At 41.3% G+C, this 27247-nt stretch overlaps 1 protein-coding gene across 9 annotated transcripts in view; it reads right to left on the bottom strand.

The window, feature by feature from the left end:
• MYO9A (myosin IXA) overlaps positions 1–27247 on the bottom strand; it is a 189781-nt gene that overhangs the window by 79890 nt on the left and 82644 nt on the right. For all 9 annotated transcript variants that reach the window (XM_042803885.1, XM_042803886.1, XM_042803893.1 and 6 more), the window contains one exon: positions 20969–21058. In XM_042803885.1, coding sequence (XP_042659819.1) covers positions 20969–21058 — 90 coding nt within the window. The remainder of the gene's footprint in view (positions 1–20968; positions 21059–27247) is intronic.

Below are 27247 nucleotides of genomic sequence, written 5' to 3'. Positions count from 1 at the left end.
GACTGGATAAAGCTGGAAAACAATCAGTGCCACTGTCACACCAGAGAAATCAGTCTCTGGGGAAAGATGAAGGCCAAGACCCAGGAATGTTTATTACTGTCATAATGCTTTGTCCTAGTATAAACCAGCCCAATCAACTGCTCCAACACAATGACGTGCAATTAAAATGAAAACCATTTCTATTTAAAGTCAACAAAGAATGGCATCGTTTCCTCTATACAGTCATATATGGGTTTACATTGCAATACTTATCTTTCCCTCTTCTATTAGAGGCTATAAGGGATGTGCAGGACTTCACTGCTGAATTTTTCTCTTTTTTTCTAAAATAGATGAGGATATCATTAAGTCTGCACCACCCCAGCATTGCCCAGTGTTCTCCAGGGATGTGCAGGGTGGGCTATAAGCCATCCCTCTTCTTCCTGAGATGGGCTCAGCCACATGGCAAGCTGGGAAGCCCACAGAGAGCTGCTTTCCTTGCTACACTTGGGACCCGAAAACGTAATCAACAGCCTAGATCTCAAATTCTTCAATAGTTATTTTTAGAAGCGATGGCTGTATCGTAAGAACTGGTAGGCAACTTCTGGCAAAGCAACATATAGAGAATATGGGGGGCGTGGAGCACACATCCATATGGATCTCATTCACAAAAATGTTGGCTTCTTATAAGCCAATTTCTTCTCTCTGTTGTACCGACAAATCCAGATAATTCCTTGACAGACGCGCCCTCATAGCGGACTTCACCCTGCACGCTCCCCCCGACGATGAAATGCAGCGGAGCCAAAACCAGGATGCTCGCTTTGCCTATAGCACGCAGTCTCCTCCTGGCAGGATTTCCACCACACACACAGCACAGAAATCTCGTTTGGGACACCCAAGTTGCTGCAGTGCTGCTGGGTGCTATGGGATCCCACCAGAATGGGCTCCCCAAGCTCACCTCCCCATGCCGCAATGGACCTGCTCACGGGGAGCAGGGAATGAAGCGCTGTCGTGGTTTGAGCCTGGTCAGCAGCCAACCACCACGCAGCCACTCTCTCTCCCTTCTCTTCCGGCAATAAGAAGGGACAGAGAGCCAGGCTTGGGGTTTGAGATAGGACTGGGATGGGGAAAAAATCACCCTTTATGGTCAAGAGCAAAAGGCAGACTCGTTAGGGGAAGAAAAAAAAGAACATACATTTATTACAGACACTAACAACACATAACAGAGTAGGACAGTGAGAAGCATTGCCAGATCTTGAGAACACCTTCCCCCCACCCCTCCCTTCTTCCCGGGCTCAGCTCTGCTCCCAGTATCTCTACCTCCTCCCCCAGTGGCGCAGGGGCAGGGAATGGGGGGTGCAGTCAGTGCTGCCACTTTCTCCATCTTCAGTGGGGGGAGCTTCTGGAACTTCTTCCCTCTGCTCCATCGTGGTCCCCCTCTCACAGGAGACGGTCCTCCACAAACTTTCTCCGACTTGAATTCCTCCCATGGGCCGCAGCGTTCCCCACACTGCTCCGTCATGGGTCACTAACTTCCTCCGACTGGATTCCCTCCCACGGCTGCAGCCCTTCCCGAGCTGCTCCGGCGTGGGACTCCCCCGCATGCTGCAATCCTCCCAGCACTGAATTACAGCAGCAGGGATGCCTTCTCCCATGAGACCCCGGCCTTCTTCAGGCACAGCACCTTTATCATCTCGGTGGAAGCCACAGGCCATAAATCAGTGTCTGCTCCACTGTAGATCTCCATGGGTGGCAGGGGGGGCCGCCCTGCCGTCTCACCACAGGGTACAGGGGGGTCTCTGCTCCGGCACACCTCCCCCCTCCTTTCTTCCTCCGTTCCTCCACTGACCTTGGTGTTCACGCAGCTGCAGCAACTCCTCCTCACCAGTCCCACTGCTCCTCACCACGTCCCTTCTTAAATACGTTCTCGCAGAGGCGCAGCTGATTGGCTCAGTTTCCAAAGAGAAGTGGAGCTGACTTGGAGCTGGGGGAGCTTTGAGAACCTTCTCACAGGGGGCTGCCCCTATAGCCCCCTCCCCTGCCACCAAAAAAACCTCCACCACTCACTCAACCCAGGACAAGTGCATGGAACCAAACATCCATGGTACCCAAACCAGCAGCAGCTTTCTAAAATTATATATTTCTAATTGGCTTGAAGAGTTGAAGATGGCACTTTGCCTTCATGCAACATCCATTTATAAAATACCAGCGGCAACGTTACGCTATTTTATATGATTCAAGGTTTTGGGCGGTGTTTTTTCCATTTCAATAAACTATTTATTCTTTAGAATAGATCCTGGATGACATTACATTATAGATAAAGCCCCTCGCTACCCTAAATAGATATCAAATGACCTAATCTGAGGACCATCAGGGAATATTATTTCTTTTCAAATTAAGGAGCTGCTGCAATTTCAAGAGTATGATTTCACATTTCCCTCCAAATTGTTGGAATAGTGGCCTTCAAAAACAAGTTTTCCACTTTTATTTTTAATTTCAGCCATTCATCTTGCATTGCCATATTCCACCATGCAGACTGTTTAAAATACCACTAGTACGTAAAACTCTTGAAACAAAAAAATAAATAAAATAAAACTTGTATAGCAGTTTGTCCCTTTAAATGCGTGCTGCTCTTATTTTCTATGTTCAACAGGTTAAGGCTGTGGAGGAGCGGCAGGGTAGAGGATGCTCAGTCTGCCAAACCATCCCAGCTGTTCACATCACAACCTCCTGTGCAATATTCAGGATGTTCTTCTAATTACAGGCTTGTTATTCAAGACAGGATTGAACTATGCGCTTACACCCACTCCTATGCAGCAGAGCATTTAAAATATGTGCTTAAACATTTGTTCGTGTATTTATTGGGGAATCTATTTATTCCTGTATTTATTACCCTACATATATCAAATGTGCACGTTCTCTGAAATATATAGCATATATTACATATGGCTTGTCTTCAGGTAGTCACCTGTAACTCCTTGTCTCTTCTGCAAGTCTTGTTATATGACATCTAGGCAGATCTGGAACACTTATCAAACCATTTTTGTTTCACTCACAAAGCAAAATAAAAATAGCTCTTGCAATGCCAAAACAAATCTCTCAGGGATCAAAGCGAGCGCAACATCTTGCACACACACACACAAATATCGCTGATTCGAAAACAAGATAGATCAAACACACGTTAACTGAGCGACTCAGGAAATAAGCTGAAGACAAGGTTTTAATCAATAGGTTTCCTACTTATCCGGCTAGCAAGGATATATATTTTATTTATAATATGCTAGAAATGCCACTTATCGGGGTTGGCCAACTTTTGCTAAGATCCTGACATCAGATATTTGAGTTTCTTCATTAAGATTGCATTGACAAATTAATTGGCCTGAAAGTTTTCATGACAAGAATCAGAGTCAGGCTACCTTAAAAACAGATACACTTTTGGGAATATCTTCTGCCAAAAGAAACAAGAGGAAGACAGACTTAAGAATTAAAACCTCTCTTTGAAGTGTTCTGGAGCAAGGACTTACAGTTTCAGCAGCGACAGCCTGTGTTTTAGAGGCGGCAAAAGATATAATCTAAGAAAACCAAATTTGCTCAAATTAAAAGCCTCTGTAAAACGCACTTATACGAATTCACTAGATTCTTAATTCTTAAGATTACAAACTCTCTAAACATATACGAGCACATTTTCCGCCTGCTGCTGTCCCGCCAGAGTCCTGACCCCAGGGTCAGGATTTCTTACTCCTGCTATTCTGCTCTCAGCTGAGATTTGAAACTTCAAGTAAAGATCTTTTTCTACTGGCATGATTCAAAATACTTGCTGGTACCCAGATAATCCAGAGAAAGCAAAAGGGTTAGAACCCGCCCCCCCCCCCCCCCCCAACTTAGAAATGGAAAAAGAAGGGAATCAAGTAAAAAAAAAAAAAAAAAAAAAAAAAGCGTTAGCACTCTAAAGGCGTTAACTCTAAATAGTATGTCTGCTTTAAAAAAATACAGAAAATTAAAATTTTCTTCCCTTCTCCTACTGGTTCTGCTGGTTGCTATCAAATTCCAAAAACCAATATTTTATTATCTATGAAACTTGAATTTTAAAGGCTTCTTTGCTATTACAATACCATCTTTGCATTAGATAGTCCCATACCTTCTGCCCCACAGAACCAATGATTCACAAAGAAAAAAAACTGGAAAAAAGCTGTATGTGATGATGTGAAAGGGTGGTATTTTAATATCCTGGGTTGTTTTGGGGGTTTTTTTTTGCACCACTTCTGTTGGCTGCCATCAAAGTCGGTGCAGGGAGCTGGATGGCAAGAGATGGTATAGAACTTAGGAAAGAAAAAAATTATATTTTTAATAAATGCCAGAATTATCGTTCCTTTCACCTTGCTACATATTCAGAAACCACAAGAGCTTATACACAGATAACCAAGATTAAAGCATCTTCTTCACTTCCCAAAACCCTGGTTAAAAACCAGCAACTTATTTCTTACCCTGCCATAATCTATTAAAAAAACCAAAAATTAAAAAGTTAAAGGGAGCAATTTCATGCTACAAGCTGCCAGTTGAACTTTCTGGCTTTAAATACTGATAACAGTGGACTGTCACAAAAGTAGTGCCTCACAAAGAGACGGGCCCCTTGTGCACAGCCCCTGCACTGGATTGTACAAACTCTGAAAAAACTCATTAGAACAAACTCTTCTTGCTTCCAATTTCTTTTCAAACCTCAGGTCCTTCCCCTGCGTGTCTCTCTGGACCTTCTTGGAGATGCAGGGCTGCCAGAAATAGCAGAAGTGAGGCTGGTATTTGTGCAAAGCCTGTGTTGGCACTGCAACGTCACAAATCTTCTAGACTCTGGACTTGGTCCTGGAGCCAAAATCAGGAGAAATCTCCAGCTTTTTGCCCCCAATATGGTATTGAGGCACTGGCTGTTGTAGGGGCAACATCAGCATTTAAGATTTATGTATCTACCAGTGTGTAACCTAATGGGGAACCTTCTATCCCCAAAAAACATCTTGAGTTGAGCACAGGCTGCCATCGAGGTGGCCCACCACAACCAAGCTGAGCTCAGTCCGCTTTGTATTCAGATGGTTGGATGGGTTCGGTGCTCAGTGAAGGCTTAATTTAAGGTGCCTCTACCAAATACAGCTCTTGATTTCATCTTCTTGGCAAAGCCCAGTGAAGAAGAGACACCAAGTTCTGCCCTGCTGTTGGACTCTCATCTCTTTGTAAAACCAACAGCTGACTTTGCAAGGCACACGGTGAAGAGATGCCCATGTCCTGCCAGACAGGTCTTCATTCTCCTGACTCCACCTTTTCCCCTCCAGTGTCACTCCACACCCTAAAGGGCACTGTGGTGACCTTCCCTCCTGGCAGATGCCCAGTTAACATTTTACAGACATTTTTGCAGGATCTGCTGGGATGAGAAGTTCCCCAGCGTGCAGCCCACAATCCTTATCGGATTCAGTGTTTATATTGGCGACCAACCCAATATATGTGCAAGAGCAAGCTATAGTTCAATTCTAACAATAAAACCTCAAATATTCATAACTTTTTTCAGACTAAGGGGAATAACTAAAGCCTGGAGAATAGCCGATGGGTAGCAATAAATACTGAAGGGCTTTGAAACGCAAAGAGCACCAGTTTATTGTGCATAATTGCAGCAACATCCCAGTGACTACACATCGCAGGTAGAAGAAGACAAACAGATCCTGCTGAAGAAAAAGCCATCAGGATGCTGCTGGAAGCTACATGGTTTTAATCAAACCCTTCCATAGCCAAGATGAGCATTTGCTGGAGCGTGGACCCCATCGACACCAGTGAGATCCAGAGTTATCTTGAAATGCAGAAGGCAGATCCTCTCCCCAATTACTCCAACCAAACCAACCCAACCATAGACTGTAACTGGAACAGCAACCAGCCTCTGACATTCAACTTTAAACATTTTTGACCCAAACGAAAACATAGCATGAAGGGCTCTTGTAACCAGCATAAACACTTCCACTAATATTTTGTTTAAAAAAATCCTACATAAAATAAATACCCATTTCTGTGCACTGCATCACTCGACACAGAGACTCAGAAAATTAGAAGGTGGCAGATGCAAAGCAAAGAAGAGCTCATGTCTTCTGTTATCACTTTCAAAGAGTGCTATACTGATGCACAGATCAATTCCAGGTAAGAAATTATTCCCAAGTGGAATTTAAGAGACAGCTACAGATCTCTCAAGGCTTTAACCATCTTTGCTCCTTGAGAGGTCTGCCCATCTTCACTCACCACTAATGCAGAGGACGAGATAGACAAACAGAACAGAAAGGCCGAGTGGTGGATATTTGGGTACCAGCAGCTCTTATGACCAGTTCATCAAAAAAGCAATAAATATTACATTTTAACAGCCACTGAATTTGCTCAGGAGGGATGATGAGCATCGCTGCATCACTACTACCTCCTGAGCGTAGGAGGCACCTCATGTTCCTCTAGAAGAATGAGGCAGAAAAACCCAAATACCATTTTGCACAGGAAAAATGCCCTTAACCTCACACATATTGGAGAGCAGCAATCTATTTTGGGTCGCTATGGCAAAAAAAATGCAGCTTATGAAGGGTATACACACCCAGAGCTGAGTTTTTGGACCCTGGTTCCTAAGCACAGACTCAGTTAATGAGAAGTGGACTTAAAAAGTAGAATCAGAGAGTAAGCGTAAGCATGAAACTGAATTAAAGCCCTAATGAGGGTTAAAACCTCACAGAGTTTATTAACTGTGACAGCATGCAGCCCTTATCCTATTTCTTCAGCATTATGCAAATCTATGAAACATCCATAAAGACACGCTGAACAATTCAGCTGGTCAACACGATTGTATTACACCTTCAGCAATTTTTGGTCAACATAATGCTGTTAAATCCCAATTTTTCACCAGGTGACAATGTAGACATGAGAGCAAGGTCAGTGCACACACTCCAGATTTTCTAAAAGCTATGACTACTTGAAAATGGGATGTTTAAATGCCATTTCTCAGGCACAACTCTGGAAAAATCGTTGGATCTAGAAGAGAAGACTTGTTAGAAGACAATGATGACTTGTTGCTTTGTTGTTAGCCTAGAAGATGACTTGTTGGTCATGGCCTTTTCTTTCTCCAGTTTTTCAGCATTTCCCCTAGAGACCGTGTGCGTGTTTGTCTCATGACAGACATTATCAGTTATTTGCTCCCACTGCATAAACCCATTGCCAGAGCCTTTGTTCCCTACAAATACAAAACTCCCATCCATCCCCCCAAAATATTTACAAGTAACTCTTCTTTTAAATTCCCAATAAGAACTTGCAATAGTCTCCAAAAATGGTATTTGTTAAAATAGGAACGATCTTGATACAGTCGCAGAAACTACCTATGGATTTTTCCTCTCCTAGTGACCAAACAGCTCTTCCATAACTTGCACATGAGCACACACGTGCGCCGGTGTTTCCTGCCCTCTAGGAAGAAAACAAGCAATGCACACTCTCCTTTCAGCCCTGTATCAACGAATAATTACACAGAACAATCTGAGTAATTCCAGGATGGCAAGAAACACTTCTTTCTGAGTGTGAAGTTTGCAACGCTTGACATAAAACACAAAGACAGGAGTAAAGTTATTTAAGTCAGGCACCATAGAATACTTCATGTATTCTGCTTGTGTACAATAGGAACAGAGATTCCTCTTCTCTTCAGGAAATAGATATGAACACAGAAAGAAAGGAAATACTCCCTTCTCCCTTAGGACCTTTGATAGACTTCCTATAATTTCTATACAGGGATGAAAGGTGCTTCCAATGAAATATTCAGGGAAAAAAAAAAAAAAAAGCACCACTAGGATTCTTCCTCTTCAGGAAATCCCTCTAAAAAATCAAATCGGTATACATATTTTTAGTGGCTCTACGGGGGTTTTGTTTGTTTATTTTTCTTTTAATATGCAGAATAATCATTACCCAGTGAATCAACTGGTGTTTCTGCTCACAGGGATTTGGCACTAAATCCCAGGAACCTGTTGGTATCCTACCAAAAAAATAATTTAATGAGCTATTATCATAAACAGGAGTTCATTTTTGTTATCATTTGATGTTTTAAAGTCCTTATCAGCCATTCTCATTTTTCCTCCATTTATTCTCTAAGGTGAAATTTGGCTTCGTAATTACATTTGTACTTACTGTAATACAAATGTCTTATTCCAAGATGACTCAGAGGAAAAAACATATTTTAATACTTACTGAATTTTGCCCGTGGTATTTACCTAATATTTTCTGATGATGCCTCCCTCCTTCAATCATTTCTGCAGGTTTGAGCAATATATATAATTTTCAAATAGAGGAACCAAAAAAAAAAAAAAATCAGGAAAAAAGTGTATTTGTTTCCTTATTTGACTCAAAATATCTATTCCACAAAATTATGCTGCATGCATGAGTAAATGATGAAATAAATCAGTTTCTATTCTAAAAAAAAATCCACATTTATCTCTTTTTTTTTTTTTAAATATATTAGTAATACTTGGCCAGTGTGAAGAGGTATCTCACTACTAGGGATAGGATTTATCTGAGACTAGAACAAGCAAAACCAGGAGCAATTCAAGCTCTCCTAATACACTTGATTTGTATCTCATAAAGGGGTCTAATGAAGAGGAACAGAAGCCAATTCTCTGTCCTCAGTAAGTCTTAGACATGCGGTCAATAGAAAACAGCACACGCAGGCATCTTGGTGGCAATGGTCTCTGCAGCAATCATGAATTACATGATTAAATAAAACAGACTCAAAATATACTTTTATTTGAATAAGGCTTAGGGGTGCCAGCTACTCTTAAGAGTGCTAGCGTCAGAGAAGTAGCTACCATATGTACTAAAATACTATTAAAATCCAATTTTTATCTCTGACGCTGTTACTGCTCCATGAAGGCTGAAAAAACCACAGATGTAAGGTGGTTTCAGCTTGGGTGTGCAGTTGCATGGACAGGAGAACGACTGCTGAGGGATGGCTTGTTGGGTCTGCAACTCCTGTTCCGAGGTGGAGGAGTAACATCTAAGGAAGGGAGAGACACGTAAGGTGTGAGGCAGAACTAGATTAGCAAAGGAGCAGAAAACGAGGAGGATGGTGATGAAGTATAGTAGCACTGCATACAAAACCTGCCAGCACACTGCATCCACTCTACGGCTTACCACTGAGGTTGGGAGAACGCTTCTGGATTTGAAAAAAATAGCTGAAAAAAACTCTAAATTGCTGAAATTAGGCAAGGTCTAAATCCCTCTTTGTGTCCAAAGGCAGGTTTTAGTGTCTCACTCTTATCTCACATCAGGTTCAACCTATTCCGTGGGTCCCAAGTCACACGTGCGTGTGCACGGAGCTTTATCGTTTCCTGCTGTTCTGCTCACTTTCTATTTATGACCAAATACATCGTGGGTCTGGTTTACATTCACAGCCGTGTCCTGCGGCAGGAGATAGATTAAGCAGCTTTTGTGGTTCCCCTCTGGGTCACGGGACATAGGTTGAGACAGGCAGGCTTAGCTTTTATTTTTTATTTTAACAGAGGCTTAACACCCAGTGGAAACTACTCTTGCAGGATATCAGACTCTAGCTTAATCCCTATCTTGGCATCAAGGAGTATTATATCATACTCAGGCTGGATAAGTATGATGTAATTTTCCATACTCGTATTTTATCTTAGCATCATATTAAAATCCTGCCATTCTCGTGTTTGCTTTTCCTAGGAGAACTCCAATCATTAATGCATCATGCTGACTCCAGCCTGCAAAAGGGATTTTTTATGATTTTAATGTGTGATTAAGGAGGAGGAAAAATATCTTTAAAAGCATCATTTGAGGAAGAGAAGTGAAAAATGCAAGAAGAGACTAATCAAAAAAAAAAAAAAAAAGAAAAAAGTTCATTTAAAAATGCTATAAAATTTCCTGCAAAGGCTCATATTTATGTTTTACTTCTACAAATGTACCTGCAAATTAAATACTTAAAAAATAAGACCCCAAACCAAACCAAAACCCCTAAGTCTTGCACCACCACAACTGCTGGCTCCTGCCTTTCCAGCTGGCTGCCACAGCCCGGCAGAAACCTTCCACTATCACCCCGGAGCCGGGAGGCAGCAAGCTGTCCTGCCAATGGATTTTATCCAAGAGATGCAAGTGTCAATGATGTTTTCCAGAACTTACGGGTGGATTTTACAATGAGAAAAAAATAGACTGGAATGTCATTACAATACAATACCGAATCGCTCTCCAACACAACACTGAAACAAGAGGGCATTGTGTAATTTTTTCACTAAATCAGTTATAAAGTTCTCAGATTCAGAGATGTTTTTTTGGTACTAGTTTCTAACTTCACGTATCAAACACCTTTTTTTTAAAATTCTAATTCTTCTTGTGCTCTCCCTTCTCTAGTACCAGTTTCCCAGCACCTTCCACAAGCACCTTCCTTGGACCAATTTCCCAGTACCTTCGCAATCACCTTCCTTGGACAAAGGTCCATCTCCAACATGCCAGTCTATATTACTCAGAGGTGTTTTTAGGGTGTCTCCCAAATCATGCCAACACCCTTCCCAGAAAATCCCAACCACAATGGGAGAAGTCAAATCAATGGGTTTGTTCAGTGAGACAACCTTCCTGCGTCAATATATCATCAGGTTGACAAGAAAGGTCCTTCAGAGCTACTAGCTTACCTGCTACTCTGGGGAATCAGAATTTTTTAAATGTCATTAAAGCTATTTTTAATACTGCACTATTTTCATCACGGGTTAACATCTTCATCCTTACACTGCTCTGTATCTCAAATACATTCCCACTGAAACAGCTCATGCCGTTCCCGTGCTAACACGACTCCCAAGGAATAACATGGGAAGTGTCAGCGTGCTCCTGCAACCTGCCCCCTCCTTACTCATCCTCCTGTCATTAGATGGATGTAAATGGGGAAAACAAGGTGGAAAATCTGAAACAAGAACGCTTTCTGTAGGTGTCAAGGACCCTCCCATTGTATTTCAGCTGGTGGTAGGCAGGAGTTGGAAGAAAACAGATGGGATACCTGTCATCCCCATCACAGACTAGAGCCTGCCTGATATTTATTTTTAGAGATGTTTTGCAAGTCCCGGTCTGCAATATTGTCACATTGTAGCTGAATATCTGTGCTATGCTGTGGTTGTGCTCTTCAGCAAAAGCACCCAGGTTACAGTCAAAACCGAACTAAAACAACAAAAATCTTGCTAGAAATTTTCTCAAAGTCTCAATCGTGGAGTCATACAGTTACAAGCATCATCTTCCAAAAGAGACTTCAGCCTTCTGATTTGGGCAGTGTGGTTAGAAAACGTCATCTGTAACAAATCAAAACAGAAAAGAAAGAAAAAAACCCCACCCTCTCTTCCTGAAATAAAACTCTTTCAAGTAAACAAGTCTGTGGTTCTCGCTTTTCCCCGTGGAGGGAAGGATGAGAGAAGATGCATGGAGCAGCCCTACTGACAGGTGCTCACGTACAGCAGTCAAGAGTCCACCATAAGGAGCTGCAGAAGCACAGAATCACCAGCCAGCCAGATTTGAAGGGTCCACTGATGGCAAAGGTTTTAAATACTTTTTTCAAACAAAAAAGTGTTTTCCTCCACCTACGTTCGTTCAGAGTTTGTTCTAGCAAAACCATGAACCAAGGTCCCATTCGGTCCATGTTTTCACAGTGAAACTGATACATAAATAAATTAATAGGTTAGTTAGTGGCACAAGAAGTAGACGTGTGACCTGACCTGAGGAGGAACCTGTAAGGCTACATTTAGGGAAATTTCCTCACCACTTTACAGGCACAACGTACCAGCATTCCTACAGTGAAGCTCAATGTATTGCCAAACATAGCACTTCAGCTTTTATAAGCCAAATCCTGCCTTTCTCTTGGCCCTTCCCAAGCAGAAGACACTATCGTAGAAAAACTTGTTCTGCCAGTGTATCATCATCTTCACTCCAGGCTTTTTTTCCCTTTTTTTTTTTGGCAAGCTTCCTCAAAGAGAAATTATTTCTCATCACACCTCAGCTGCTACAGCTGTAGAGGCAAAGTCTGTGCAACAGACCCTGTCCAGTCACAGACATTCTACATCTCCTCTTCCATCAGGATAAACAGCCTTAGGCTGAGAAGAAATCAGTCTAAATTTATCTAAATTTATTCAGATTGGGATTATATAGAAAAATCCCTTATTCCAAGCAACTGTGCCAAAATTACATCCTGCATGGGAAGATCTGACTTCTTAACCCAGGAATGGTTCATTTCCATTCTTATAAAACTTTTCACATGATCTTAGCCTAATTTAAGTTTAAAAAGGGACTCTGGGAAATTAAAGCATCTTTTCAGTAATCAGATGCAATTAAAATAAGCCTTTAAAATGTTGAGAATGGATTTGATGACAGAAAGGGCAGCTGGAGTGGGGAGGTTGGTTACAGGCAGAGCAGTCTGTGGAAACTCAGCTTTTTCCTTCTGAAAGTCCTTATTTTGCACTTTGGTCAGAAATCTTGAAATCTGAATGTCCTGCCTTTTTTTTTCCAGACATTAGTGCCAAGTAAATAGTATCAACACAGAACTGTGGCCAACCATGAAGTTCTGCAGGGTTGGGAAATCCTCACAGACACAAGTTCCGCTCAGCCAGATCTCAGCAGCATCTCCCGTGCACTGCTTTGTGGGAACATTAGGGCATATAATCATATCATAATGTGAAAAAAAGTCATGAAATTAGGTTAAAAAAAGACCCAACGTTGATGGACTCAGACTTCTTAATAAAGGAAGGATGCTGCATCCCATGAAGAAATACGTGCAGGACACCAGTCTGATAAAACCACTAGTTTCATCTAATCCGTATTCTGTCACCACACACAGCTGTTCCTTGCGTTTTGAAGCGAAAAATGAAAAACCTAATCCCATGAGAAAAAGGTCCTTTTGAAGTCCTACACTGACAGGTTGCTCTCATGTCCTGAAGCAGAGACGCTTGCTTCATTCTTAAAAGCTTTGTGGAGTTTCAGTTTTATTCTATTAATATTTTTCTGTTAATTCTGAATACACTCACCAACGTATCAGGTCTTCAAAGGAATCCTGCTAAGCACCTGTGGTGACAATGAGTCTCCTAAGCTAATGGGGTTTGGTATAAGTAGGTGCTTCCAGCAGTTTTGCTACTTTCTATTCCATTAAGTGTTCTTGTCCTCATACTTCAGGACTAAGAATTTTCATTCCACTTTCTTCTCACTATTAATTATTTTGTCTCCTTCCCACTTTATCTCCTCTAATATTTTCAGTCTGTTAAATGCTCATGATTAGTTGCAACTATGCTCTTTCCCTCTGTGTGCTTTTTGGGGTCTTTTGTTTGGTTGGGTTTTTTTGTTTTTTTTTTTTTTTTTGTTTGTTTTGTTTTGTTTTTTCTTTTTTTAACGTCTTAGGTAATGTTATTCCATTTGGCCCTGAAGTTCCATTCCTTTTCTCTTTATAATGGTCTGAAAAAGGCATTAGACAGTACAACTACTAGTACGTAAGTTAATGAAACATTGCTCAGCTCTTTGCTGTAATGAAATACTTTTTTCCCCTCATTAAGGTCTGTTCTGCATTAAGGTTGGCTCTATCTTGTGTCTCTGCCAATTAACTGTTACCATGCTGAAAATTAAATGTCCTCCCCAAGCTTAAGCCACTAACATAGTGCAGTTTGTCTGAAATAACCATCTTGTGATGGTTATTCATGAACATGCCAAGTGTCTTGTATTCATCATCAAGAAAATCATCCCAGGTAAAGAAGGTCAGGGTGAAGCGACACTCTGAGGTGAAAAAAAAAATAAAATCTAATGGCTTCATGCCACCAGAAGGGAGAGATGTGCCTGCCTCATCGCTCCTGGGCAAATGTTCCCTCCTTTCTCCCTTTCTCTGCTCGGTGCAACACTGGTGTTTACTAGACCTCTACTGAACTTAGCACAAGGACACAAGCTCAACTCTCCTTCCACTCCAAGGACTTTCTTTAGGTTAGCTAATTGAGTCAGCACAGACCCAGGGGTAACGAACATCTGAGACAATGAAAGGATGGAGCAAGGATGCACAGCCCTGGGCAAAGGCAGACAGAAGATCTGGACTGTTTTCTCTTGCTTTACTGTCACACCAAAACCACAGCTGAATGCGTGTTACCCTCTGCCTTTTTCTGCACAAAGTGGATTTTCAAGACACTGAATATTTCGGTTAGCAAATCTGACCGGAATGGCATAAGTGCTTTTCTAACTAATCACTAGCTGATTTCACACGGACCTATAGCTGCACGTGTTTATGCAGAATAAAAAGCATTTCACAGATTCAACTGCAGTTTGGGTGCTCTGCACACCATCACAGAACAGTTCGATGGTGTCCTTCCACAGCCATGTAGCTACCTGCACGTAACACCCATTTACTAAATAGCATATAGCCATTTAAGCAAAGATATGATGGCACATTATATCCTATAAAATCTCGCAGATAAAAATTTTCAAAATATCTCAGCATTACATAGAGTTTTAGCAGACCTCAAGAACTAGGTATGCTGGGGTAGTGCAGAGGGACTTAAAAAAAAAAATTTGTTTGTATCACAGGTCTTGCTATCACAATATAGGAGAGTGCCATGGGGCAGGAAACAGCATGCCTTCTTTTTTTTTTGTGCTCCACGACATCTACTTACAGGGACTTTCCTGGATATAGTAGTCAGTCCCTTTCAGTTCCTTGTGTTTTTAAGGTAGTCATTTTCCACTTATAATTATGAATACACATTAAGTTAAATACAAGCCATATTTATGGTGACACTCATCACATCAAACAACCAGCTCCTAACAGCTTTCCTAAATTAAAGGAAGGGAAGAATCAGGTCACTTGTTGCCCAAGAAGTTGTCTCACATCTTTTATTTGCCTTCTGTTGGGCAATTTCACATCAGACTTCTTCTGAAAGTGTGAATTAATTCATTAACTAACCCTTAGGGATAAAATGTCCTTGGTCACACATGGCTAAAAATTATAAAGATCTGTTAAAAACGAAGTCTTTTTGCAAAGTCATTTGCTTAAGAAATACCATCAGAACTAAGTGAATTAAAAGCATCATGGAAAAATCTGTTTTCTAGAGGGATGTATTACACTAACATGTATACATTAACAGATGTATTTACATGGATAACGAGTTTTTTGTCATCTGATGAAGAATGCAGAAAACAATGCAGAGACTGGTGAAAAACAGAGAGGCAGGTGACAGACATGAGCCTGATAAGAACAACAAACGAGATGGAAACAAGGTGGGGATGGTCGAGGAGCTCAGGCAAGGGGCTTGTCTCCAGCGGGATGGAAAGGGGGAGTGAGAACCACCAGTCAAGATGCTGAATGGATCTGAGAGGTATTGACTGCGTTAGTCAAGGCATTAACTAATGGCCTTGGAGCCTTGCAGTAGGCTGAGATGGAAAAAACCTGAATTCTCTGAATTATTTAGATAAAAGCAAGAAGACAGACGTGACCGAGAAGGGCAGTTCCTTGCACAAATTATGCTTAAAATGATGCTCAGATTACAAGCAGGATCAAAAGAAAGATTTTTAACAACCCCTGAATTCTCCACAAAGATTTGATTAAAGTCCTCTGCTCCATCCACTGCATGTTTCTTAACAAACATCAGTCAAGCTGCTTAATATTTAGTGCGTCTGTTTTTTTTTCTTTTACATACCTGAATTGTGGTTTATGAGATTTTTCTACCTCAGTAGGAGGACTGCAAAAATGTACATAATAATATATGAAAAAAATGCAAAGTCTGGAGTTGAGGGGCACTTGGGAAAGGACAAGAGCAACACTCAGCATGCGTTATTATTCTGCTACCATTAAAATCCCATTTTTCCCTATTTCATCTATGTGCCTGATATATTTTACCTTATTAGGAAGAAGAATACTGTGGCTGCAGAGAGATGCCCAGCATTCAAGACAGACCTGAACCAAAATACTCTAATTATCCTAGTCACCACTGATGGCTCTCTTGCTCCCATAGTCAAATCTTCTCTTTTCAGAGGGTCCTAACCACTGCATTTTATTTGTCAAATGAAGTGGACTTGGCAGGCTTGCCGTTACCAAATACTGCCCTCACCCTGCACAGACACACCATGATTTCCCTGGAAATCCATTAACTGCAGCTAGCTCCCTTAATACACCATCTCGTTCCTGATAAAGACATTGGCAGCTGTTTTGGACAACTAACCAAGACCTCTGAACACAACTGCAGCCTTTCATGTCCATGCAGCCTTTTTTTCTAAGTTTATCCACGGCGTAAAGCTTCTAAACCTTAGCACTAGGGCAAATTATGCAGTCGTTTCAAACACTGCATTAAAATACCATCCAGCTACTATAAAAGGAAAAATGAATGGTTCCAGGAGGCAGCTCTGCGGCAGACAAGCCAGCGTGGCTCTGAAGATAAGAGGCAGCTGCCAGAGGTAAATATAAGCATTATTTATGGATGTGGTGTCTTTGCTCATTTAAATTTTGACAAACGCTGGAGATGCAGACTGAGAGCGAACACGGCCGCAGATGCATGGGGTCTACAATCAAGACCACGTTTGCCACCGGTGCCGCAGCAAGGAGAGGTTGCAACTACAAAGTAGGGTTGATTTCTACCTTCAAAACCAGGTCTCTACCTGACTGCCTCTCCTTAATTTCAGAAATACCGACTGCTCCAGCAACACGGGGCTGCACTCAAGGGTTAATATCATGCTCAGACACAAGCTCTTAACAATAAACGATGATTTACGGAACAATCAGAAAAACCTGATGGTACATTATGCTTTGCAGGGTCTTCCTGAAGAACCACATGCTCATTCCGTAATCCTTGTAACACCCTGAGGACAGGCACTGACTGCACATCAAGAAACAACATACTGCACCCTGAAACGGGAGCTCAGTTCACAACAGTTTATCTGCTCCTGGCTATGGCCCTGCTCGAGCAGGTGCTGCTGTCACACATCTTGTACCCTTCCTGGGTGAAATAAAGTAAAATGAAATCTGCACATTCTGGGAAGAACTTGCTGAGCTGAAGATGGTGGCATTGACAACTGCTGGTACGCAGGAGGCAGTGCTTTTGCTTTGTTGGAGTCCTACCTTCTTGCTGGGCTTTAATATAACATTTTAATCCACTAACCTGATTTAGATCCTCCAAGGCCATCCAGCAGAACAGCTGTATGCAGGCAAGACTGATTAAAAAAAAACTACAGAGTTGACAAAGCCAGCATTTCTGCTTAACTTAAAAATGGCACACAACTCATGAGGGCAAACCCATCAAGAGAAGTCCCAAGTAAAGAAGTACAATATGAATAGAGACAAGATGGTTGCTAATTGCAGCTGTCTCCTTCGATACTGTAGGCTTCAGGCTGCTGGGATGTCCGTCTGCAAGTTGTCCCCACAAGAATGTTTTGCAGTACCTTTTATCCAAGCATCAAAATGCACTAGAATAAAAGATCTAGTTTTATATAAATTACTGCAAAGACGAACAGAACAAATCCAGGAAGAGAGCCTGATATAAATTTATAACTGTCATGAACGAGGATGTTTCAAATGAGGAGTTGCCAAGTGCTCAAAAAAAAAAAAAAAGCCCCAAACCACAGGACAGTGTTTCTAATCAGCATACAATAACAACGCAGCGAGCAAGCATGCAGACAGAGAGGAATGTGGCATCACTGCAAATCCAACAAAGGCACCCTCTCCACGCGCTTGTGGGGCTACAGGTCAGGAGAATGGAAGAGAAAAGGCTTGACTTGCTATAATAAAGTCAAATCTCTGCTCTGATGCCTCCAAGCCTCTGAAGGAAAAGATTACTCCAGGTCATCTGCATCTCCTCTGCCTGTTCAGGACTATTAAGGGGGGTGGACAGGCGGGACCCTGAGGTTACAGATCTCACAGGAGCCAGGCTGTGATCACAGAATGATCACATTAGCATTAGCCATTTCATGGAAAGTATTTCTACATCGAGTTGTCATCCACATATATTCCAACACTGTTTGATGACAGGAATCGGCAAACGTCAGCCCCTGTGCAGAGCACAGAAAGTGAAATAACGCCCGAAGCTCTGCGAGCAAGTCCAACCACCCATATTGAATACGGTATGTGTACGAAGCTCATCAAAGCTCAAGAACCCATCCCAAATGCAAGCTCTCAAGGCTTTTGACAAAAGAATGTTTATTTCAAAGTAAAGCTCTATGCTTCTAACTCCTTGCCAATAACACAAAATTCCCAAAGAGGTAGAAGACAACCAAGAAACCCAGGTGTGTAAGTGCCTCATCTACAGAGTCAGTGGCTCCATCAGGAGACACAAACTCCACAACAACAAACTCTCCCACTATCCTGAGCAATCTCATCAGTGATGCTGGAGGTAGAAACCCAATGCTAGGAACTCCCACTTCACCCATAGAGCCCAATAATTTACTATTTCCACGAACAGTTTAGATGACAGGACTCAGAACCAAATAAAATGTCTTAGAATTCCTTCTTTTGCTGGGTTTTTGCTCTTCTTTTGATAACTCCTACACTGTGCAGGGTGACTATATAAAATTGTTCAAAGCCTTGGAAGGCATTTGGTAGATCCAAACTGCTCTTCTTGATGGTGTAAAAAAGCAAGCACATGTCAAAATGACATTTTTACAATCCTTTTTTGAGAGCCACAGCAGTACAGTCTTTTCCAGACAAACTCCTCTGAAACTTTAAGTGTATCAAACAAGCTATGCAAAAACCATCAAGCATTTCAGCATCTGAAAAATAACGTAGCTGCTACATACATCATTACTCTGTCAGGAAAGGCAGCTGCCTATGAGTTATAGGAGTTGTGGTGGGACAGTCATGTCTGAAAATCCTCAAAACCTCAATCACTCCATCCATTTGAGGCAACTATAATGCTCTTTTGTAAAACACACAAGAAGAATAACCAGCCCATCGGTTCCCAACAGTCCAATTAGTCACAAGTGGGATTATCAGACACCAGTATTCTTTGTAAAGTCCCAAAATGGCAAACGAATCCCACTCTTCCTTCCTGATTCAGATGGATCTGAATCTAAGTCACCTCTCCTACCCCCCAAACCAGAGCAAGACCAGGAGAAGACCTCTTATCATGGTGAGGTTCCGGATAGAGCACCCCAAATTCTGCTCTGGTATGTCAAGCATAAGCAAGTGAGTAATGAACCTGTCACCAGAGAGACTACCTTGTTGGATAAAATGTGTCAGGATGCTTGTAAGGACAGTGGATAAAAAGCACGGGTGGTGCCTATCTTAACACAATTCATGGCTTCTTGCAAAATAATTTTGTCATGGAGATTACATCAACCTCTCCCACCAGAGCCTCATGCTCCTTTGTCCTCCCCCACGATCACCACACCCTGATCCCCTGATCTTTCATTTCTTGTACGAGATATTGGTGACAAACCTTTATAAGTGAATCCTTGAGATTCATGAGCAGAGACATCACCAAAAACATCTTGGAAAGCACTTGAGAAACTCACGCTCAGCCATTTTAAGTAGCAAGAGGGGCTCTTTGATCTCACCAGAAGGAGCATCTAGGTAGGACTGTTTCAAGCTGTTTCAATACAAAGCCTTGTGGCCCAGGTTCAAATATTAGAAGAAACAGTTCAATCAATCCTGCCAAGTTTTGCAGCAAGCTGGTTGAAGGCACGTTGCTGCACGTTGTTCCACAGCTGTTGGGAAGTAACCTCCAGTAGAAGGGTGGTCATAGTTACATTTATAGTTAAACTTCTAAGTTAGTTACCATAGTATATAGCTATAGTATAGTTAACCATAGTAACTATAGTATAATTAAGCTTCTAACATTTTCTTAAGTCTGTGTCCAAGGCACAGGAAAAAAGTACAAATACTACATCCATTACATGTCTGTCACAAAGACACAGTAAGAGCCCTTTGTTAGGGGAGATTCAAGCCTTGCACAAAGGCAACACTTGAATTTTAAAGATTAAAGTAACAGTTACTGAGCTTAAACACACAGTCTCAAAAAGGGAGAGAAGATTTTTTTTTTTTTTTAAAGAATCAAAATATCTACATCTGACCCTCATGACAACACATCATGTGCTTATTTTTTTGCAACACAACAGACTGCTCTCGGAGACTTTACTCAAGATGTTGCAAATTCTCATACAACCAGGGGGAACTGAGGGACCAAGCATAGGGTGGTGCCCGCGCTCAACTTTCTTAAACTGGGAGGGGGGATACAAGAACACTTGATGCAGAAACAGCCAAACAAGTATTGCAGCAGAACAGAGCTTACATACTTTGGAGAATATAAGAAGAAAACAGAGGTGTTCCTGTTTACCAGCCACAGAATATAATTCAAAATTCCTGGCAACCACATACTTAGGAAAAAAAACACGTTTGCTGACATAGTAATCCTGAGACAGACCATAATAGAGAAGTTAAACATTTCATGCACTGCCAGCCCCACGGTCAGCAGCAGCACAGACTACTCTCAAGTTTGAGAGCAGCTGATGGAGTTGTGGCTGCTCCGAAGCATCACGCAAGGACCCAGGTTGTGAAAGGTCTGAAGAAAAGATAAGGGGAATTTCCTACAGAGCATCTCCAGCTCCTACCATACAACAACCATGACTAACGTAGGCACTTAGGACCCCACCAAAAATTTCCTGAACGTCTTAGGTCACCACTCCACCGTGGGATGAATCAGTGCTACAGTTTAAGAAATTACTTATGAAGACTACTACATGTATCATATATACTCAGCAATGTCCATTTCTGCTTTGGAGAACACTTACACAACCATAAGTCATTAAAACAATTGAAGACTATCACAGAATAAAGTGCAAACGTGCTTCCCAGGAATGGTGTAAAAAGTAAAGTCATACAGATTAGATTAGCTTCTCCAACACTGTTTTTACATAAATAAATGAAAACTGAAAGAAACTCTACCAGAACCGAGTGTACGTCTCAAAGCAATGAAAAGCACCCCAAGAGTTGCCCTTTTAATAATAAGTATCATGTACAGACCTCTGCTAGTTTGTACGGTAAGATCAGCTTCTCTCCTACTGTCACCGTCTTTCTGGTAACAAGGGCCTCAAACAGCATCTCTTCTTTCACCTAAAACAAAAGTCTTTATGTTAATGATTATTCTAGGAATGCATTTTAAAATATATTTTTAAATTAAAATTTATAAGTGTAAACATTTTAATAAATTTAAAATATATAAATTTAATTTTTAAAAAATACGTAAAACACTTTTGGCAGCCCCTGCAGAGTTAATGTTCAACGCACAAGAACAAGCTAGTCATGAGGAGGAGACAACTCAGCACATAAATCGAGCAACAGAAATCAGACACCACGGTATTCAAGGGAACCTGATTTTCCGCATTCAGTCATTGCATTTGTAGTAATTGGTTTCCTTCGTTCAGGTGCAGCTCCTCCCTCCCACACTTTTTCTTGGCAAAATAAGTTAACTTTCTAGTGTTGTCAAGATGACATCATACAAATTACTCTACAAATAAGAAAAACGGTGTTATCCAAGTGGAAGGGTTTTTTGGTGTTTTTCAGGGTGGGGAAGAATCAGAAGGAGGAAGAAACCTTTTGAAAAGGGCCTGATATTGACTCTGCTATTCACACCTGATATTTACTCCCTAAAGATGCCAGTTCCCGGCAAGGCGACAATCTCTAATCAGCTGTAACAGAAACCGGTTTGTAGAAAAAAAATCAATTGTGTAAACACAGACACTTTGGCAAGTAGGTAAACCGTACTGACAAATTAAGTGGTACCTGCCAGGAGTTGTTGTGAGAAAGCCTTTTTTCTGACCAGTTTCAAGTCCCTCTTATTTCGATATCCCCTGAAGAAATTCAGAAGCGTGCCCTCTCTGCCAGAATAGGCAGTGATAAGCTTACACATAAATTAGACCTAAATACTTTGAATCTTTGACTGCTCTTTGCTAAATTTCAATGTCAAAAAAGAAATTGTTAGTCAGGGTGAAAATCTTTGAGCACAGAGTTAGTAGCTACAGATTGATATGAAGATGTTGTTGCCTGAGAAGCAGCACTGAAATCTATACTAGCTGCTTATCATAACTGAAGGACTCCATGCAGAGATCAGACCTGCTCAGAACATCTGTGATGAAGACCAGAAGCACTAAATCCACATTTTTGAAGCCATACAAGGCCATAGTTTTATCCCAGGTAAACCATTCATGATTTGACACGGATGATGGGAAACTGTCATTTATGTACTTTGACTTATTGGTTTAAGCCAGTAATTAGTATGAAGGGCAATGCAAACAAGTCAGTGGAACTTAAGAAACTTGTCACTATCATCATGGTGCTGCTCTGTACGAATCAATACTTTCTACCAAAAATACTGTCATGGGAATTTCCCTGATAAACTCCAGTGCACTTTTATATAACTGACTTTTCCTACCACACCCATTAGCAAGAACTTGGTGTTTTCTGCTTTTTGCATCACAGCAACAAGTCACCTGCATAGGACCATCACCTACAAGCAAGCTCTACATCACTGGAAATCAAACATCAGCACCTTGAGGTTCGTTTCATCAGTCTTCAGTAATAATCTAGATCCTCCAGTTCCTACGACCTGATTTTACCTTTCAAAATCAAGTGGGGAAAAAAAAAAAAAAAAATCTTCTGGTTCATCTGGAATCCACAGCAAGTTTTCACATTTGGTTTCTATCCCTCTACAGTCAGCAAAACAGTGATTTTTAAAATTTCAGCTCTGTAGGCAAAATGCAGACACTTTTCCAGCAGCTTGTGACTGCGGGACAATCAGCTTCCCTCCCTCAACTGCTCAGCTTGGAACAAAAGTGAGTTTTATATCAACCTTTATCCCACTTCAGGGATGCTGCAAACCTGCAACCAGCACGCTGGCTTTTTTTAATTATCAAAAGCAACAAGGCAGAGGGGGTATCAGGTGGTTACTAATCAAAACATCTCAATGCAATATTCCTAAATAACCTAAATGCTTTCAAGTCCAAGATGTGCCAGCAAACACAGGGATTTTAAACAGTTTAAACAACTACCCATGCCATCCCTTACCATTTCCACCCTGTGTTCACCCCGGTTTGCTTCTCCATCTGCCCTCCTGATGGGTGAGACCTGCAGATGTGCGTCCCTCCTCTCCAGACCTGCTGCCAACTGACCCGGAGAGATTGCATCAAATCATCTTCTCGTACAAAAACATACTTGGCAAGGATGGGAACGTAATCCCTGCATCTCCCTGTGTCTCTGCCTGCAATTACCACCCAGAGGGGCTTGATCTTGATTGCTTCATCCTCTGAGAGCCAACACCACAGGTACAGCCAAATTATCCTAATTTTCATTTAAGGTCACAGCTTGAATGTAGCTGACTCCTGATGCCAACAAGGAACTGTAGGAGCTTTCTAAAGATAAACTCGGTGCATGCCGATGACTAAGGACACCTGGTGCCTGGAGATACTTGCAGCTTCCCCGTTGTGTACATCCTATGCTTCCTCCTCCAGTAACTGTGATACACTAGAGTAGAGACAAAAACCAGCCTAGCAGATTAGCAAAGAGGAGAATAAAACTTATTTCTTTATTTTGTGCCCCGGAAGTTACACTTCTAAGTTATGTTTCATTGACTTTTGCTTTCTGGTGCTAAAGTGCAAGTCCTGCTCTCCCTCTTAAAAAGAGCTACATGGCCCACAGGACTTTATATCTTAATTACAGGGACAAAATACAGATTTAAGACTTCACTGCCACATGCAAGTTGAACCAACGCTGAGACGGCTGGATGACTAGAGCTCTAAAACTCAGTGAAGGATGACCAGCAACGCTGCCACGGCTATAAATGTCAGCAGAGTGCGGCGGGGAGCAGACAGCCAGTGGGCTCCCACAAGGGCTGGGCTGGAGCCAAGGAAGGCAGAGATTGCTTCTCCAGTAATGCTGGGGTATTATGTTATAGCAGCTGAAGAAAAACGAACCATTTCCAACTTGAGAGCAAGAAAACATCGCTTTTTGTCTCTCCTTCCATATTTGAGAAAGGGATTACAGTGTTGAACTCTTGTTCAAAAGCTGCCTGGTGTGAAGTAATAGAAAATAAATTCAGATTTCTATTAGTTCTTCTTGAAAAAGATCAGAACCTTTTCTTCAGACTTTCTTTAAAACAACCAAAATGTTATCTGGCTCGAGTTCTGGCTCGGAGCTTTGCATCTGATGAAGATGTCCCTGCTCATTGCAGGGGTTTGGATTTTGGAGGTCCCTTTCAACCCAAACCATTCGATGATCCCCAAAATTTTATCCATAAAATGGATCCAGAAGAGAAGACTAGATGCAAGCACTGGCTGCCTTGTAATGATCACCTCCCTTTTTTGATCTCAATTACTTTCCAAGATGTTTAGCACACAAGGAGCATGTCTGCAGAATTCCTCTGGGAAGGTAAAGACTGTTTTTTAGTAGAAAAAGAACTTGAGCACAAAAATCTCTCATAGAAGTAGACATTAGCTTCAAAAGTTATCATCATCAATGCAAAAAGAGATCTGGCAAAACTATTTTAGAACACTTGATAAATTATATTTACCTTTATTTGCACTGAGGCTGGTTATCTAAGCCTAAAAACTGAATTTAAAACTGCTCCACTGAACAAAGACAGGATTTGCCTTCCTTACTTTAGTCAGTGTTCCATCCATGAAAATAATTTCCAGTATTAGTAAATGTACACACTAAAATGTTCCTGCTCTTCTAATGGGGAAAAAAAAAAAAAAAAAAAGTCTCCCTTAAGGTCAACTGACACTAGGTAATTTCTAATAGATTGCTTTTGTTAATAAGCCCACAAATGAGCCTTGCCAGGCTTTTCCCCAGAAACAAAGTTTTCCCCAGTTTTATAAAATCCTCTAAAATTTCTGCAGAGGACCCATCATATCTGCAGTGCTTGCACAGGGCTCCGTGTCTGCTCGATCCATCAGGCAGCCTTGACATCATGCTACGGCACGGCATTTCAGCAAAGTTTAAACAAAGGCCATGAAAAACGTGCCAAAAGCCTCACATAATCCACACGCTATGTCTATTCTTGAAAAGAAAAAAAAAAAATAGAATCAGGGTCTTACTGTAAATGAAACAATGATCTGCAGAGTCTGGCCAAAATACTATATTGCAGTTTGCTTTTTCAACAAATGTTCGTCTGCATGTTTTAATAAACCAAAAACATATTGGATAAGGTTCTTGGTATCTAAGAAAAATCAAATCCATCGGCAGATTATCATTCTCCTCCCAGATTCCTTCAAAAAATCTGCACATTAACTTCATTTTATAGCAACGCAAATCTTGATATATAGAGGAAGGAGAGCTGTTCAGTGTTGTTGCATTAACTGCTGCAGCAGGGAAATTCCCCCAGTCGTCCTTAGAGGCTCAGAGGCTCCAATGTCAACCAGCAAGCTCAAAATCATTTGGGCCAGACTTTCCTTCGGAGGGGGGAAAACACGTTAACTTCGCGTAAATTTTTCACTTCAGCCAGACTGTTGGTTCCCTTCCTCCTCACAAGGGCTACCACCCCACCGGCACTGCGCGGGAGGACCTCGGCGTTCATCTTCTTGGCTGGTCTCAGAGACAGCCAGTTCAGCTCCTGCTTCTCAAAGCTTTTCCACCAAATCCAGCTGGATTTTTCCTTCTCTCTTCTATGTCAAATCATTGACTGAACAAATCCAGCATGTCATTTAAGGGAAAAAAACCCAAACCAAAACACCCCCTGAAGTACCAGGTCACAGCAAGGCTGGTTTCTTCCATCATTTTGCTACACTGAAGATCGTCCTGCCAAGCACCCAGCGGCTGTATGAAAAGAAGTCAAGCTACTTGTCAACTAATATTGTTTTTATTCTGAGATAATTTTTCAGTCTTAGAGAGTAATGTCACGATCCAAGGAGCATTAATAAATTTTTCAAGCCAATTCATATTTTCAGCAACAATGGCATGAAAAGCAAAACTGTACACTGTTCAGTGACCACCAAAAAAAAAAAAAGAAAAAAGAAAAAGTAATAAAAATAATTACCCAATGAGACAAAATAGAAAGTGTCAAATGTTTCAACCAATATTTTTGGTCTCTGGCTGTGAAAAATTCACTACACTTGATTTGGAGAGTTGTAAGAAGCTAACTAAGGAATAAAGTGCAATGAATGTTCTTTGTAACGACGTTTGATCTGCTTGAACCCTTTAGTCCTCCCTTTTGGTGAAATCTGAATAAGCATTACAAGATCAATTCAGGTCTGTAAAGAAACAGAAACCAAGCATTTCAGAAAAAGAAATCAAGCCTCTTCTGAAAATGGGATTATTGGCTTTATTTCAGTTGATCAGGGAGTGGGTCTATCAGAAAGTTTACACTTGGAAGCAACCAATGTCTCTAATTCCATGGATAATTACCACATAAATGTAACTTTAAGGACAAGCGACACCACTTATGCAAACCCAGCAATGTATTGCACAAGATCATACCTGAGATCTGTATTGTCCTGACCTAATTAACAAGCACTTTATGCTGTATACAGTCATTCAGCTTGCAAAAGAACTACCAAGATGAATAGAATTCTATCACTTTGCATATATATACATATATACCTAGCAAGTGAGCACGGTATCCATGCTCTGTGCTGTACCAGACTATGGCACTAAGCCACCACTGGATCTATGCGGCTGAACTGATGAATCATTTCACAGGTACTTATGCAAAAAATAACCCGATACCTTACAGCATGCAGATGTTGCAGAAGAGTTCATTTGCAGAAGAAAGCCAGGGCAAAGCCCCAAAGCTTGGAACTTTTTCAGATCTCTAACTCACTCTCTTATTCAAAGCTTTTTTAAAAAACGATTACTTCTTAAATGACTTGGCGCTCTCTCTATGGCCATTTTTAACAGGGTAAGATCAACAACATTCTCCTCCAAACTCATATTTTCCTTCTGTTTATTTCTGCAGTCTCCAAGGCCAAGATGCAAAGAGCATCCAGCTGTTTATACCCATATTTTACAGAAGCTTTTCCCTCCCTAAATTCAAAGCATTAATAAAGTGCTATGAAAATCTGAGAGAGCCAACTCCCGAGTTCTTTAGGCAGTGAGATAGCACAACCTTACTTAAGGGAAGGAATTGGGAGAGCACCATGTGCATACAAAATGACGAGTTATCTTCTGATGCTATTATAAAATTACTAAAAATCAACCTTCCACACCATCCAGCAATTACAAAGGGATGAAGATAATAGTTGTTTTAACCAACTACAAGTATAACATTTCAGTATCCTTTGGAGTTACAAGTGGTTTAGAGCATTTCAAGAA

This window comes from Tyto alba, unplaced genomic scaffold (genome assembly GCF_018691265.1).
Source record: "Tyto alba isolate M040663 unplaced genomic scaffold, T.alba_DEE_v4.0 Super-Scaffold_41, whole genome shotgun sequence".
Classification (NCBI taxonomy): Eukaryota; Metazoa; Chordata; class Aves; order Strigiformes; family Tytonidae; genus Tyto; species Tyto alba.
Note: the sequence above shows the minus strand (reverse complement) of the source record. Positions and strands in the feature narration are given on the sequence as shown.